The sequence below is a fragment of the Solanum stenotomum genome, chromosome 10 (genome assembly GCF_019186545.1).
Source record: "Solanum stenotomum isolate F172 chromosome 10, ASM1918654v1, whole genome shotgun sequence".
NCBI lineage: Eukaryota > Viridiplantae > Streptophyta > Magnoliopsida > Solanales > Solanaceae > Solanum > Solanum stenotomum.
The window spans coordinates 45599986-45612648 of record NC_064291.1 but is presented as its reverse complement, the minus strand read 5'-3'; the positions used below and the strand labels follow the sequence as shown (position 1 = coordinate 45612648).

Genomic DNA, 12663 nt, shown 5'->3' with positions numbered 1-12663 from the left:
TTTAAAGGTGTATTTTACTCATGTTGGAAGATCGGGAGTTATTTAAGTTTAATTAATCAAATAAATAAATATTTTTAAGATTATCAATATAATTTTAAAATGAAACTAATAATTGTGCGAAGTTTAGGGGTGTTTCTAATATTTTTGTATTCACTATGGGTGTGTTTGGTCTAAAGGAAAATGTTTTCCTAGAAAATGATTTCCTGGAAAACAAGTAGATTTTTGACTTATTTTCTCATGTTTGGTTGGTGAGTAGAAAATATTTTTCAAAAAAATTTTTTAAGTGTTTTATTTTTGAATGAAAAATATTTTTGAGAAAATATTTTTAAATTTTACTAGAGAGTAGAAAATGATTTTTGAATTGAAATTGAAATTACTTTTAAGAATATAAACTTAATTTTTTTGGGGAGGGTGGGCGAGGGGTGTGGGTGTGGTAGGGGGTGAAAAAATAAAAATTGGAAATATTATGGAAAAATAAAGTAACATTTTACAATTTATGGTATTAAATAGTCTAGGATGGTAATAGGTCTTCATGAAAGTTTGGTATCGTAATAGCAAATTCGGTCAAAGTTGGGGTACTTTTCAGACCCTTTTCCCTAATGTAAAAGGCCAACTTGAGAATTTTTATGATAGATTAAAGGGAAAATGGTGTGAAAAATACTTTAACTTTGACAGAAATTGTTGTTACGATACGATACTTTATGGAGGACATTTTACCCCTACACTATTTAATAGTGTATTTTAAAGGATTATATGTGCCCACGTGGACACGTTACTATTTATAATGATGCAATATTTATGATGTCCACTTGGACACATATATATCTTTAAAATACACTATTAAATAGTGCATGGGGTAAAAGGTCATTTTCAAAGTTCGATATTGTTACATCAATTTCGATCAAAGTCCAAATATATTTCAGACCTTTTTCCCTTGATTAAATATAAACATCAAACTTTTCCATTAAATATTGCACCAAAAATACTTGAGAATCAGAATCTTGTTAAATTATTTTTCCACAAAATAACCTTACTTTGTCATTCATGTATACGCAAAAGTAAAAATCCAAAACCTAGATGCTTTTTAGGTCCCATCAAATTAGGGGTGTGCAAAAACCGATTTAACCAATAAATAGAATAAAAAAAAACACTATTGGTTTATTGATATTGGGTTATTGGGCTAACGGTTTTTAAACGGTTTTGCAAATTTTTTTATTGGGTTATTGGTTCGGTTTCCGGTTTTATAATTTTTGTTAATGGTTAAACCGATAACCCAATAAGACTATACTAAATTTACTAGTCTTATTGTTAATGGTTAAACGATTGTTACTTTCACACTTTTTGTTAATGGTTAAACGATTGTTACTTTCACACTTTTTCCTTTGAATGTGTCTAGTGTCTAAACTTGCAAGAAAAATGATTGTTACTTTTATGATTATTACTTTCATGCCAAATGCTGGAAAAATCATATGGTTTATTTGAAAATTTTCTTATCGTGTATATAATATATATGAGTATTTTCTTATTGGTTAAACCGAAAACCGAACCGTTAAGTACCATAAACCGATTAACCAAAAACCGATAAGAAATATGTTATTGGTTTGGTTATCAGTTTGAAGTATTTACAAACTGAAAACCGATAAACCGAACCAATAACACCTAAAACCGAACCGAACCGACCGATGCGCACCCCTACATCAAATTGCACAAACAAATGCCAAGAAATAGAGACCATTGATTAGATTTGTTTGTCCCTCATTATTGTCAAATGTTTTGAATTTATTTCAAATCGTAAATTTTTTTTATGTGCCTGACTAAATAATATCACAAAAAGATCTCCAGAAGATTGATTGAGAGCCCGTTGGGATTAACTTAAAAAAATAATTTTTAAAAAGTAACTTTTTAAAGTGTTAAAACTTATTTTTAAAATAAGTAGTTATGTGTTTGGATAAAAGTGCTGCAGTTGAAAAAAAAGTTGTTGATGTGTTTGGCAAATAAGTGTTGGTAAACACTTTTTTTTTTATCAAAATGTCTGAAATACCCTTAAATCTGTTAACATGATAAAAAGTTGATTAATTTAAGGTTTTTATACTTGAAAAAAATTAAAACAAAATTAATTTATATTTTACATCCATAAGTAATACTAATATTTTCCTATCATTCACATATTTCTTTATCATCACAAATTATTTATAAGAGGAATATAAATTTATTATTTAAGTTAATTTTATATGCGCAACTTATTGTAGATTTTAAAAATATATAATTTGTATAAATCAAAGGAAAGATTTAAGATTTATTTTAGTTACATTCATAAGTAATAATAATTGTCTATCATTCACACATTTCTTTATCATCACAAATTATTTATAAGAGGAATATAAATTTATTATTTAAGTTAATTTTATATGTGCAACTTATTTTAGATTTTAAAAATATATAATTTGAATAGATCACTTGAAAGATTTAAGATTTATTTTAATTTCATTCACAAGTAATAATAATTGTCTATCATTCACATACTTCTTTACCACCACAAATTACTTATAAGAGGAATATAAATTCATATTTTAGAAATAATAATAATAATAAATAATAATAATAATAATAAAAAATAAAAAAATAATAATAATAATAATAAAAATAACAATAATAATAATATAATAATAAAAAATAATAATAATAACAATAACAATAATAATAATAAAAATAACAATAATAATAATAATAATAATGATAATAATAATAAAAATAAAAATAATAATTATAATAATAAAAATAATAATAATAGATGTTAGGTTTAATTCAATATGGGCATTTTGGGAACTGTATAAAAGAATTAAAGGCAAAAAGGTAATATACTTGGTCAACATAAAATGACTTTTAAGTTAAAAAAAAAAAACACCCCTCACCTAGCTTTTAATTTTTGGCTTAAAATAAGTCACTTTGATAATTGCCAAATATTCTAATAAGTCAAAAACTGACTTTTAAGTCGATTTGACCAGCTTAAAAGCCCATCCAAATAGGCTCTGAGACTTTCACAAAAGAAATTACAAGTACTTTAGCTATATGTCTCTTATTGTTGAAGTTCTTTTTTCACTAATAACTTTTTTTCAAAAAAAAACCTTGATTATTCTTATGTGGATGATAAAGCAGGCCAATATTTCTTGATTTTAATAGGACTCGTTATGAACGTTCATACTTTGTTCTATTTAATATTATCTAAAAATAATTAAATTATTAATGACTGGATAAAATTAAATCAATTGAGTATTCTATCTTTTAAAGTCTAATTTATGCCCTTTTTATAAAGTTGCCAGTTTTTATATGTTTAGACAACGAAAAAATAAATTCAAAATTAAATTGATTAATTATTTTAAAATTAAAATATAAAGTAAAAATACAAATATAATTATAATATCCTTGATCGTCATGATAGAAAGTAGATATTAGTTCCCTAGCAGTTTTATCTGTTAGTCCCTATCAATTATAATTTGTAAATTGTAAATGTTACTTTATTTTTCCATAATAATCTTGAAAATGATAAGGATAAATAATTTATCAGTTTCTATTATTTTTTATTTTTTATTGCTTTTCCACCTGATATTCAGTATTCATATTAGAGTCAGATTATTCTAGATTTCCATCAAGTAAGCCCCCATTCAGAAAAATTCTCTCTATTAAGATTTTTTTTTATATACACAATTCGAACACGAGCCCTCGAGCCTCATCCGCGTCACCACATAAAGTAATGCAGTTATCATTCCATTTTAACTGAAGCTCCGCTAAAAAATTACCTATTCAATAAATCCACTTTAACTTCCTTCTCAGCATTACAAGAAGGAAGCAGAAAATTCAGCAACCGCATTCTATGGAACACAGGCTAGAAATACGGTATTCTCTTCTGTGTTTTAAATTTTATATTTTGGGTGGGTGAACATACAAATTGGGTTGCTACTGGGCAACACTTATCTTTAAAATAATCAAGAAAATGTTAAAAAATTCAACTGACAATCGCAGGTGATGACAGAAATAACAAGAACCTTCAAAGAAACTTCCCAATATCTTGAAAAGTCATTGTCTTTATCTGACCAATTGATCCTTTCTTGTTTTCTCCGCTAATCTTTTTTGTCAATTCTTGATTGTTTGTTACAAGAATCTTACAGAAATCATTTTCTTTGGGCCTATATTGTTCATTTTTCATCCCTTACCCAAACAGATGTGTTTTTGGGTGGTCCCAATTAGCTTGGATTTGAACTGTAGTTGTGTTTGATTGTGTTAATCCGTGTGTGTCTTTATTAAGGATATCGTGAAGCTTTTGGCTTTGAGGGTGTATGTAATTTCTTCTCAGATCATTGATGCAATGGGATAATGAGGTATTGTGATGATTGTGCTTATTCTTCTTGGTGTGCCTGTGATGAGATTGAATTCTAAATTTGCATGAATTCCTTATAGACTAATGTGGTTAGCCTGATTTTTCCTTTTTGGGGGGGAAACTGATAGGGCTGTTTTCATGAGTTCTCTACATTTCTGCCTATCTTGATTTGGGTCATTATTGCTGGTTTAGTTCCTTGTGTCCGAATTGTTTCTGGGAAAAATGTATATAAAGTCGGAAATTTCAGGGAGTTTAAGTAGGTATCCATGTTGAATATATTTTAGGTTATAGAGAGTTGTTTCATTATTAGCTAAATTAAACAAGTTGGGTAAGGAGTGATGGATCTTAGTCGCAAAGATCTAAATATAGAAGGAGAAGGCGAGGAAATGGATAGAGAAACGACCTCACGGGCACATAGTAGAGACAATGGTTACAATAACTCCCGATATTCTGGTGCTGTGAGGCAAAAAGCTTATATCTTTGATGGAGAAGGGAATTATTTTAATAAAGAATGGGATTTAACAGAGGGTAGAGGCAAAGAATTTTGTTGGTACCATGTTGAGCTTCCAAAGTGGAACCAGAGACTCTCAGAGTCTGCACAATATCTTATTGATGTACTCTGTCCTCCTATGAAGCTTCAAGACATTTTGTCACTTGTTAGCAATGGACCCTTTTGTGGGCATGTAGATGGGGCTCTTGTGTTTCGAGTCAATTCACCTGGTCCTGCGTCCAGCAAATTTACATTTAGAATTGCCGCAAGAGTTACTGAGAATTCAGTGATCACCGTGTCATTGGGCCGTGTTCCGAGATTGGGTTTCTCCCCGGTAAATCAGTCCCTTCTCTCAGAGGTTCCCATTGTGGAAAGTCCAAGTTCTGGTGGTGGAGAAATGAAGGAAAGGGGTGGGACTGTAATCAGGGAGCATGTTCTTGATTTTCTATTGATGATGAATCATTCTGAGGAAGGTGATAATCCTGTACCTAAATCTGTGTCTAATTTGGTTGTTCACATCATAGACACACATGTGGATCACCTTCAAGATGTTGTGACGAAGCTGGAGATTGAGTTGGACTCAATGGAGCTGGAAATTGACAAAGGTACATCTCCCCCTCCCTATCTCTCTATATATTTGTGGTCATAGACAAGGTGACTTGGCAGTTGGAACCTCTCATTGGCCAAGATAAACACTTTTTTTTCCTTCTGTTTTTGCTTTTTCCTCATTAATTTTAGGTTTCTTAATTATAAAAATAAAAAAGTGCCTAGGTATTTACTCAATTAAAGGGGGAAAGTGGTTACTCAAGGAAAAAAATAATGAAAATACAGAAGTTTTCAAGACGTTGCATTTTCAGACACTTCATATTCTATAACTCATGCCTTTTTGTGGAAGTTATTCTCTGCAATTATATTTTACGGGGTCATGAATTTTGCATGTGCTTTGTAAAGGTTGCTTCTTAAGATTTGTTAAAGTTTTGTGCTTATATATGTTACCGTATATGCAGAGCAATTCATGCATGCTGTTTGCTCGACAGTGTTTTGATGCTGGCTTGTTTTGAGAGTTATCTGTGAAATGAAATTTATGTTGAAGAGCTGAATTGATTGGATGTTTTATTTTTCTGTTAGCGAAGCTCTGTAAGAAGTACTCAATGGATGTTAGGAAGTTTTTTCCCTATCCTCTTGAGGAATCTTATTGAGACCTGTAGGTATCTCTTATTCCTGATTTACTACAACTGTACGTAGTAAAAGTAATGAAAATAATTTGCTTAGGCAATATGTTTTATCTATGTTTTGTAGTTGAGTATTTTTGGTATACCCAACCAATTTGTGTTTATAACTTTAGACTTATATGATCCAGTTTCATTGACATGTTATTTTGCAGCCATCCAGGCTCTTAACTAAGTGACTGAAAAACATGTATTCATTGTTTAGTTAAATAGCTTTTGGCTATGAGACTATTGCCTATTGGTTTGAAAATATTGTTGTTTCCTGTGATGAATTCTATGATTATGCATCTATTATCACCTTAATTCTTCAAGCAGGTACAACTGCTTTGGAACTTCAAGATCTGATAATTTACTTCCAGGAATTGGTTTCTATGTTATCTTCTTTCTATCTTTTTTCATCATATTTTTGCGCTCCCGATTGCTTGATGTCTGAAGTTGGAGGAAGGTAGTGGGATCTCTATTCATGACATTACCGTTCTCTGTTTTCATTCTCAAGCACTATAAGCTGGTTAGTTATCTGGTTAATAAAACATGCTCACTTATTTCATTGATATCACCAAGGTCAAACACAATGGTAATGGTTCGAAATTAGCCTTAGAAAGTAGATAGATCAACATATTTCAAATAATTACGTCGGATATGATTGATCCAAATTAAAGGCGAATGACATAATATTTTCATCATATCGTTTGTTTACTATTGATATTTTGTTGCAAATTAATACTTATATGAAAAATATATGTTATCGTTGTTTAAACATGTGGCTTTTTGTTGTGTTTGTATATGTTGTTTCTTCATTCATTTTATATATTTTAAAAAGTTGAGGCACCATTATAACTTACACTTCTTCATCTCCATAACTTCCACTTCTAATAACACCCATAACTAATCTATGCCTTTTATGTCTATAACTCCCAAAAATTGTTATTTAAGTTTATGACACCTATGATGTTCCTCCATGTATGCTTATATAATTTCATTTGAGTAATTCTATGTTTCCCACTTGACGTCTCTTTCACTCCTTTTTTTTTCTTTTTTTTCCTGGTTTATTCCTGTTGTTTGGACTTCTGTGACAAATACTTCTCTCCACCTTCATCTATATTTTGTTTTAGGTCTTTTGGCCTTGATAACTTAGGACTAACTATCTCAACTTTGTATGTTGTCTCCAAAACTTGAAGCTCTTTGTTCTTTAATCATTTAATGAGGATAAAAATCAAATGGTAGAGATGTTTTGGTATTGTTAGAAGAGAGAACAATTGGAATTGTTTGGAAGGAGGACCAAAGTAGATGAAAGAGGTCAGTAGGCAAACAAGGAGAAGATGACACTCTTAATTTATCTCGAAATAATAAGAGATTTTTCTAGAATTTGCATTGTTTCCGTCAAGTTATAAATGTTGTCGGTTGCCAATGTGAAACTATGTGTGCACAGAGTGTTGGAGCTAAAAAAAAAAGTAATTTGTGATTTAATCTATTCACAAATTAAGTTTTGTATGCATGCATGAAATTAATTGTCTTGACCAATTTACAAAAAAATTAAGTATTTTGACATTTATAGTATTTTTTCTGCGGACAACTTGACTAGAGCTAAAGATTGTTTCAATTTTTGTGATTTTCCTTTTTCCTTTCGCGTAATATGAAATTATCATTTCATCCTGCGTTCGGAGATAAAAAAAAAAACACATTCCATGGCATAAGGTCCAGGGAATATTTGTAATCTGACAGAATATTGTCAACTAGTGATGCCGGTCATCATGATGAATGATTCAGTTTGATGGACACTCCATGTTAAACTTGTTGAAGTAATCCTTGTTTCAAATTTCAACCCTCATTTTAATTCTATTTGGAAGCTACTTGCACATTCATATGTGCAGTAGGAGTAAAAAAATTCAAATACCAGTGCATATATATATTGGGATCAGGAGACTAGAATTTTAATTGAGTAAAAAAAAGATAAATAAGTTTTCCTGAATTACATTATGAGGGATAGCCTAATGGTAAAGACTCTTCACCTCTAACCAGGGTTAAGGGAGCAAAAATGAGAGCGAGACACTGTTTGGCTCCTGAGTGCGAGAGGTTTGGGGGGAGGTGGGTGTGAGTAGGAAATATCACCATTACTTCCTAAAATGTAGATCCTAAAATCACTCATGAAATTGCTTCTTCATTTTACTCTCACCCCAATGCACAAATGCACAATTCCAGAATTATATTTTCTTTTTGCTTTGATTTTTGTGGGTTTGTGCTGAAAAATATTCCTGATGTATTTAATTCCTAATGCCTTCTTTCATATTTTATTAATTTTGTTTAAGTTCATTGTAGATTGTGAATGACTTCTTTTCTTCTCTGGCTGCAGGCGGTTTTGCTTTAAAGAAACAATTGCTGGATGATAGAAGATTTCCGAAGATGCATCTTGACCTGCAGCGCCTCCTCCAGGTAGTTCTACAGTTCCTATCAATCTGACATGAAGGGGAAAAGAAAAAGGAGTAGCTTTTTCTTCCTGTTTGGATTTACCTTCATTAATAATTTATTTTCAATTACCAAAAGGTGGACTTAGTTATGACTAAAAAGAGTAGTACACTTTCTTAACTGGCACAAAATGTTCTCCGTTTTGTTAGCTGTTAACAATTATTGAGGAAGATTTAAGTTTGGATTGGTTTAATATGATCCTCTCTGTTTTCCTATTGCTTTTTGCCTAGTACTCTAGATTCTTGCATTCCTTCATGCATTTTGTTCTTTTTCTTTATTTACTGCATTTTCCTTTGTTTAAGAAATTGTTACTCCTAGTAAACAACTAATTTCATGTCGATACTTCCAAGTGTGGTGGGTGGGTGAAGGGGATGAGGAACGTTGTCAGGTTCCTTGACTTGGGATGGAAAAGTGGATTAATGTTTAAGGAGACAGAAGAAAGACATTACACACCATCCAAAGCTAGTACTTAATAAAGTCAAGGGTGAGAAATAGACGAATAGAAGTAAAAGAGGTAGGTTTGATTGTTTCCAGTTTCTTCTCCCATATGTGATCACTTCTTTATAACTCGAAGCCTTTGTTGCAGATTCTATTCAAATATAGGTTTTGTTGTACATTGTTTTCTTGATGCTCCATTTCCTTTTTCTTTAGTTTCCTTCTTCACCATTTCCTTACATATTGATCAAACGCAATCAAATGAAAGAAAATCCAAGTACAGAACATAAGTGTTGCAAGAAGAATCACAAAAAGAATAAGTGGCACAAATGCATTCTGAAGATGAGGAGATAAGAAGCAAAGTATATTCATGATATTAGGTTTTATTTCTTTTGCTATGTGCATGCCACTCCTTGCTTGTTGAGCAGCATACCAGCGATTTGTTCCTGTAAGAGTGGGTTAGAGTTCAACATGGTTAGGAACACGGTGGTCTCCTTATATGGACTTGGGCAATCCTCCCTTCAAGAGATAACTTTTGGTTTTGAGTTAGGCTCAAGTACCATATCTTACATGGTGTCAAAGCCAGGTCCATTCCTGTTTGGGACTCCATGTTATGTCGTCCACGCTCCCTTTGGTGGTCTGGGCATGCAGAGGGTGTTAGAGTGAGTTAGAGGCTCACATTGGTTGGGGAACGGGCTGATGGTCTTCTTATCTGGACTTGGACAATCCTATCCGTAAGAGCTGGTTTTTGGAGTTGAGTTAGGCCCAAATGCCATATCTTGTAGGGCAACAGAAGAATGACATTCTTGACTGCTGTTTGCCATGACGAAAAAAATCAGTTCTTTTGAACTTATGTAAGAGGACGGAAAGACTAAGGATGTCTTACACTTCTTTTAAGAAGAAAAAATTTTTACACTTCAATTATCGGTGAACCTTTTTTGTGAAGTTTGTAGGTGTTGATTTTTAAACAACTTTACCGACTGGGATAGCAAATGATGATGGGGTCAAAGAAAAAAGTAAAACATTGTGCCTATCACGTATATAGGCATTTGAGATCCAGTTTCATATATTCTTCTTTAACCCATATCAGTGAGTGCTCTGCTTTCTGATCATTGACTCCCTGCATCACAAACACATGCACTAAAACAACTATTCTGAAAGAACAAGTAACTCCGAAGCAAATAGAATGAATCAAAGCAAGATAGAAGAGTTGCAGAAAGAGTAATACAGTAGTGCTAGAAGGAACTTTTATGGCTATTAGCTGAAGGAAAAAATTAGTTAGTTTAAGGCCGACACTGCCAAGTAAAAGGATTTAGGGAAACGTTAGGCTAGATAAGGATTTACAGGCATAACAGGATAAGCTGGTCACCTCCACCAAGCTGCACAACCAACCGAAAGTACACTATTGCCATCATCAAGATATATATATGACACCTGATTAGGTGGGAGTAATGAACCGTGAGACTGGAATACAAAAGAGGTTAAGAATTTGATATTGGCCCTTGCTAGAGGGAACAGAGACTTTAACCCCAGTCACTAGCATCTTGCTATGAGCCAAAGACTTCTGTAGGTTTCCGAGCATGAACTATTATCTTCTCACATTTCCTGTATTTCTTGTCGTTTTCTTGATTTAGTTCCATTAAGGAAGGCAATAGTTTAATCAAAGAGTACTTTGTTCATCCATCTCAAAAAAAAGTACCTTGCTTGCTCATTTTGGTCATGCAATTGACAGTAAAATTCCTTATACTATATCTATTAATTTCTCCTATTCATGAGATTTCAGATGTATAATCTTAGATTCTAAAGACATATTTAATCTTAATCACTCTTGTTGCAGGTGATTGCACACGGGGAGCAAGTATTTCCACGAGTCAAGGAGAAATGTTCTTCAAAAGGTTGGTTTGCCAGCGATGACGTCAACTCACTTGAAGAGTTAATTGGTCGGCTGAGAAGACTGAAGGAGAATGTTGGATTTATTGCCAATCGTGTCACAGCAATTCAGGCAGGTCTTGACAGTTGGCAGTCTGAGCAGATAAATAAAAAACTTTACTATCTTTCCTTCCTCTCCATCGTCTTTCTTCCCTTGTCGGTAGTAACTGGAGGTAAGGAACTTGTTTCATAAAGTCCAAGTTATTTTTTCCATTTCATAGTTGAAAAGCATCTGACATCTATCTCTACATTGTCTGCTATGTTGTAGTGTTCGGGATGAATGTTGGAGGCGTTCCTTGGACCAACCAAAGAGAACCTGAATTGAAGGAAGGGTTCCGCAATGTTATGATGTTGTGTGTGGTTCTGCTGCTGTTGGTTCTCCTCTGCTTCCTTTTTCCAGCACTTTATAGTCATATAATGGCTTGGAAGAGAAGGCGAGACATGAAAAGAAATTGGTCTCTCAATCGGAGATCCTTCCTTAGAAGAAGTACAGGCGTTAGGGAAAGAAATGAAAGGGGAGGTTACTTGAGACTATACTGAGATGAAAGTGGTAGACAAATCGAAACTGCAGTTGTTTTCTGCTTCTTCCTTCATCTCTATCTTGGCTATAATTCTGGCTTGGTAAGATTTCTCCTTTCGCGAGATGCATGCACTCTTCAAGCTAGTCCTTATTGTTCCTTGAAAACACAAATTCCCGCACGATTATAATGTTACTTTGAAATGCCATCGATGTAATAGCAAGTTGAAGGAAATGCCAATGTTTTGCCACTTCCTTTGTTTTACCAACTCTTGTGCTTGTATAGAGAATTCTTTTGTTATTTATTACAATGTGACTGTTCTTTCTTTTTGATCTTTTTCTCATTACCTTTTTTGTTCTAATTCATCTATAAATGTATAAGTTTATCCATTTGCAACGTTAGAACAATTACCACTTCAGCTGATCGATCCAGTGGCAACACACACAAATTTGTGCCTGTATTATATTAGGATGATTCATGTACAATGGAGTCAAAGATCTGGTTGAAGACAATAGGAGGAGACATCGAGCATTTCTCAGTCATAAACTAGGAATAGGGGTGACAATTGGGCGGGTGATAATGGATTAAGGCAACAATCAGGTCAAGATCCAACCCAACACAAATTTGCTTGAGTCAAAACGGATTAGATAATAGGTTATATAATGGGTCAAGACTCAACCCAACTCAATTTTTACTAAGCTTAATTGTTTTATTTGTTCCTTTACACTGTTTTAGTACCTAATAAGATTTTTCTTCTTCTTTATTATGACTAAATATAACATATCAAATTAAAAAAAAGCTCTTTTAAACATATTTTGATAAGAATTCTCATGAGTCAATTCGAGTTACCTATCAACCCAATTTTTTATGGGTTGAAATAAGGGAAAATTGTATATAATAGCAAACTATTAATTCAAATTAAATGCTATAAATATAGTTTGATTTAATTGTATCTCATAACAAACTGTTGTTATTTCACCTCTCTCCTGATGAATCTCGCTCGCCACTCTCGTTCTCTCCCTCGCCTCTCTCGTTTTTTATACAAACTCAAGTGTATAAAGTGTGTTTGTGTTTGTATAAAGCGAGAGAAAATTGTATATATACATATATTTTCGTTCCCCTCTCTCCCCTCTCCCAGATCTCACTCTCTCACTCGCCTCTCTCACTTTATACAAAAAACGCAAATTGTATAAAATGCGTTTGTGTTTGTATAAAGCGAGAGAA

The 12663-nt window shown here is 32.6% G+C and overlaps 2 protein-coding genes across 2 annotated transcripts in view; one reads left to right on the top strand and one right to left on the bottom strand.

The window, feature by feature from the left end:
- LOC125878495 (delta-aminolevulinic acid dehydratase, chloroplastic) overlaps positions 1-12663 on the bottom strand; it is a 385024-nt gene that overhangs the window by 47306 nt on the left and 325055 nt on the right. The window lies entirely within an intron of this gene.
- On the top strand, positions 3844-11826 carry LOC125878494 (uncharacterized). The gene is made up of 4 exons (XM_049559767.1): positions 3844-5470; positions 8445-8524; positions 10830-11094; positions 11190-11826. Exons 1-4 carry the CDS (start codon positions 4714-4716, stop codon positions 11459-11461), a joined length of 1374 nt encoding a protein of 457 aa, XP_049415724.1. The 5' UTR covers positions 3844-4713; the 3' UTR covers positions 11462-11826.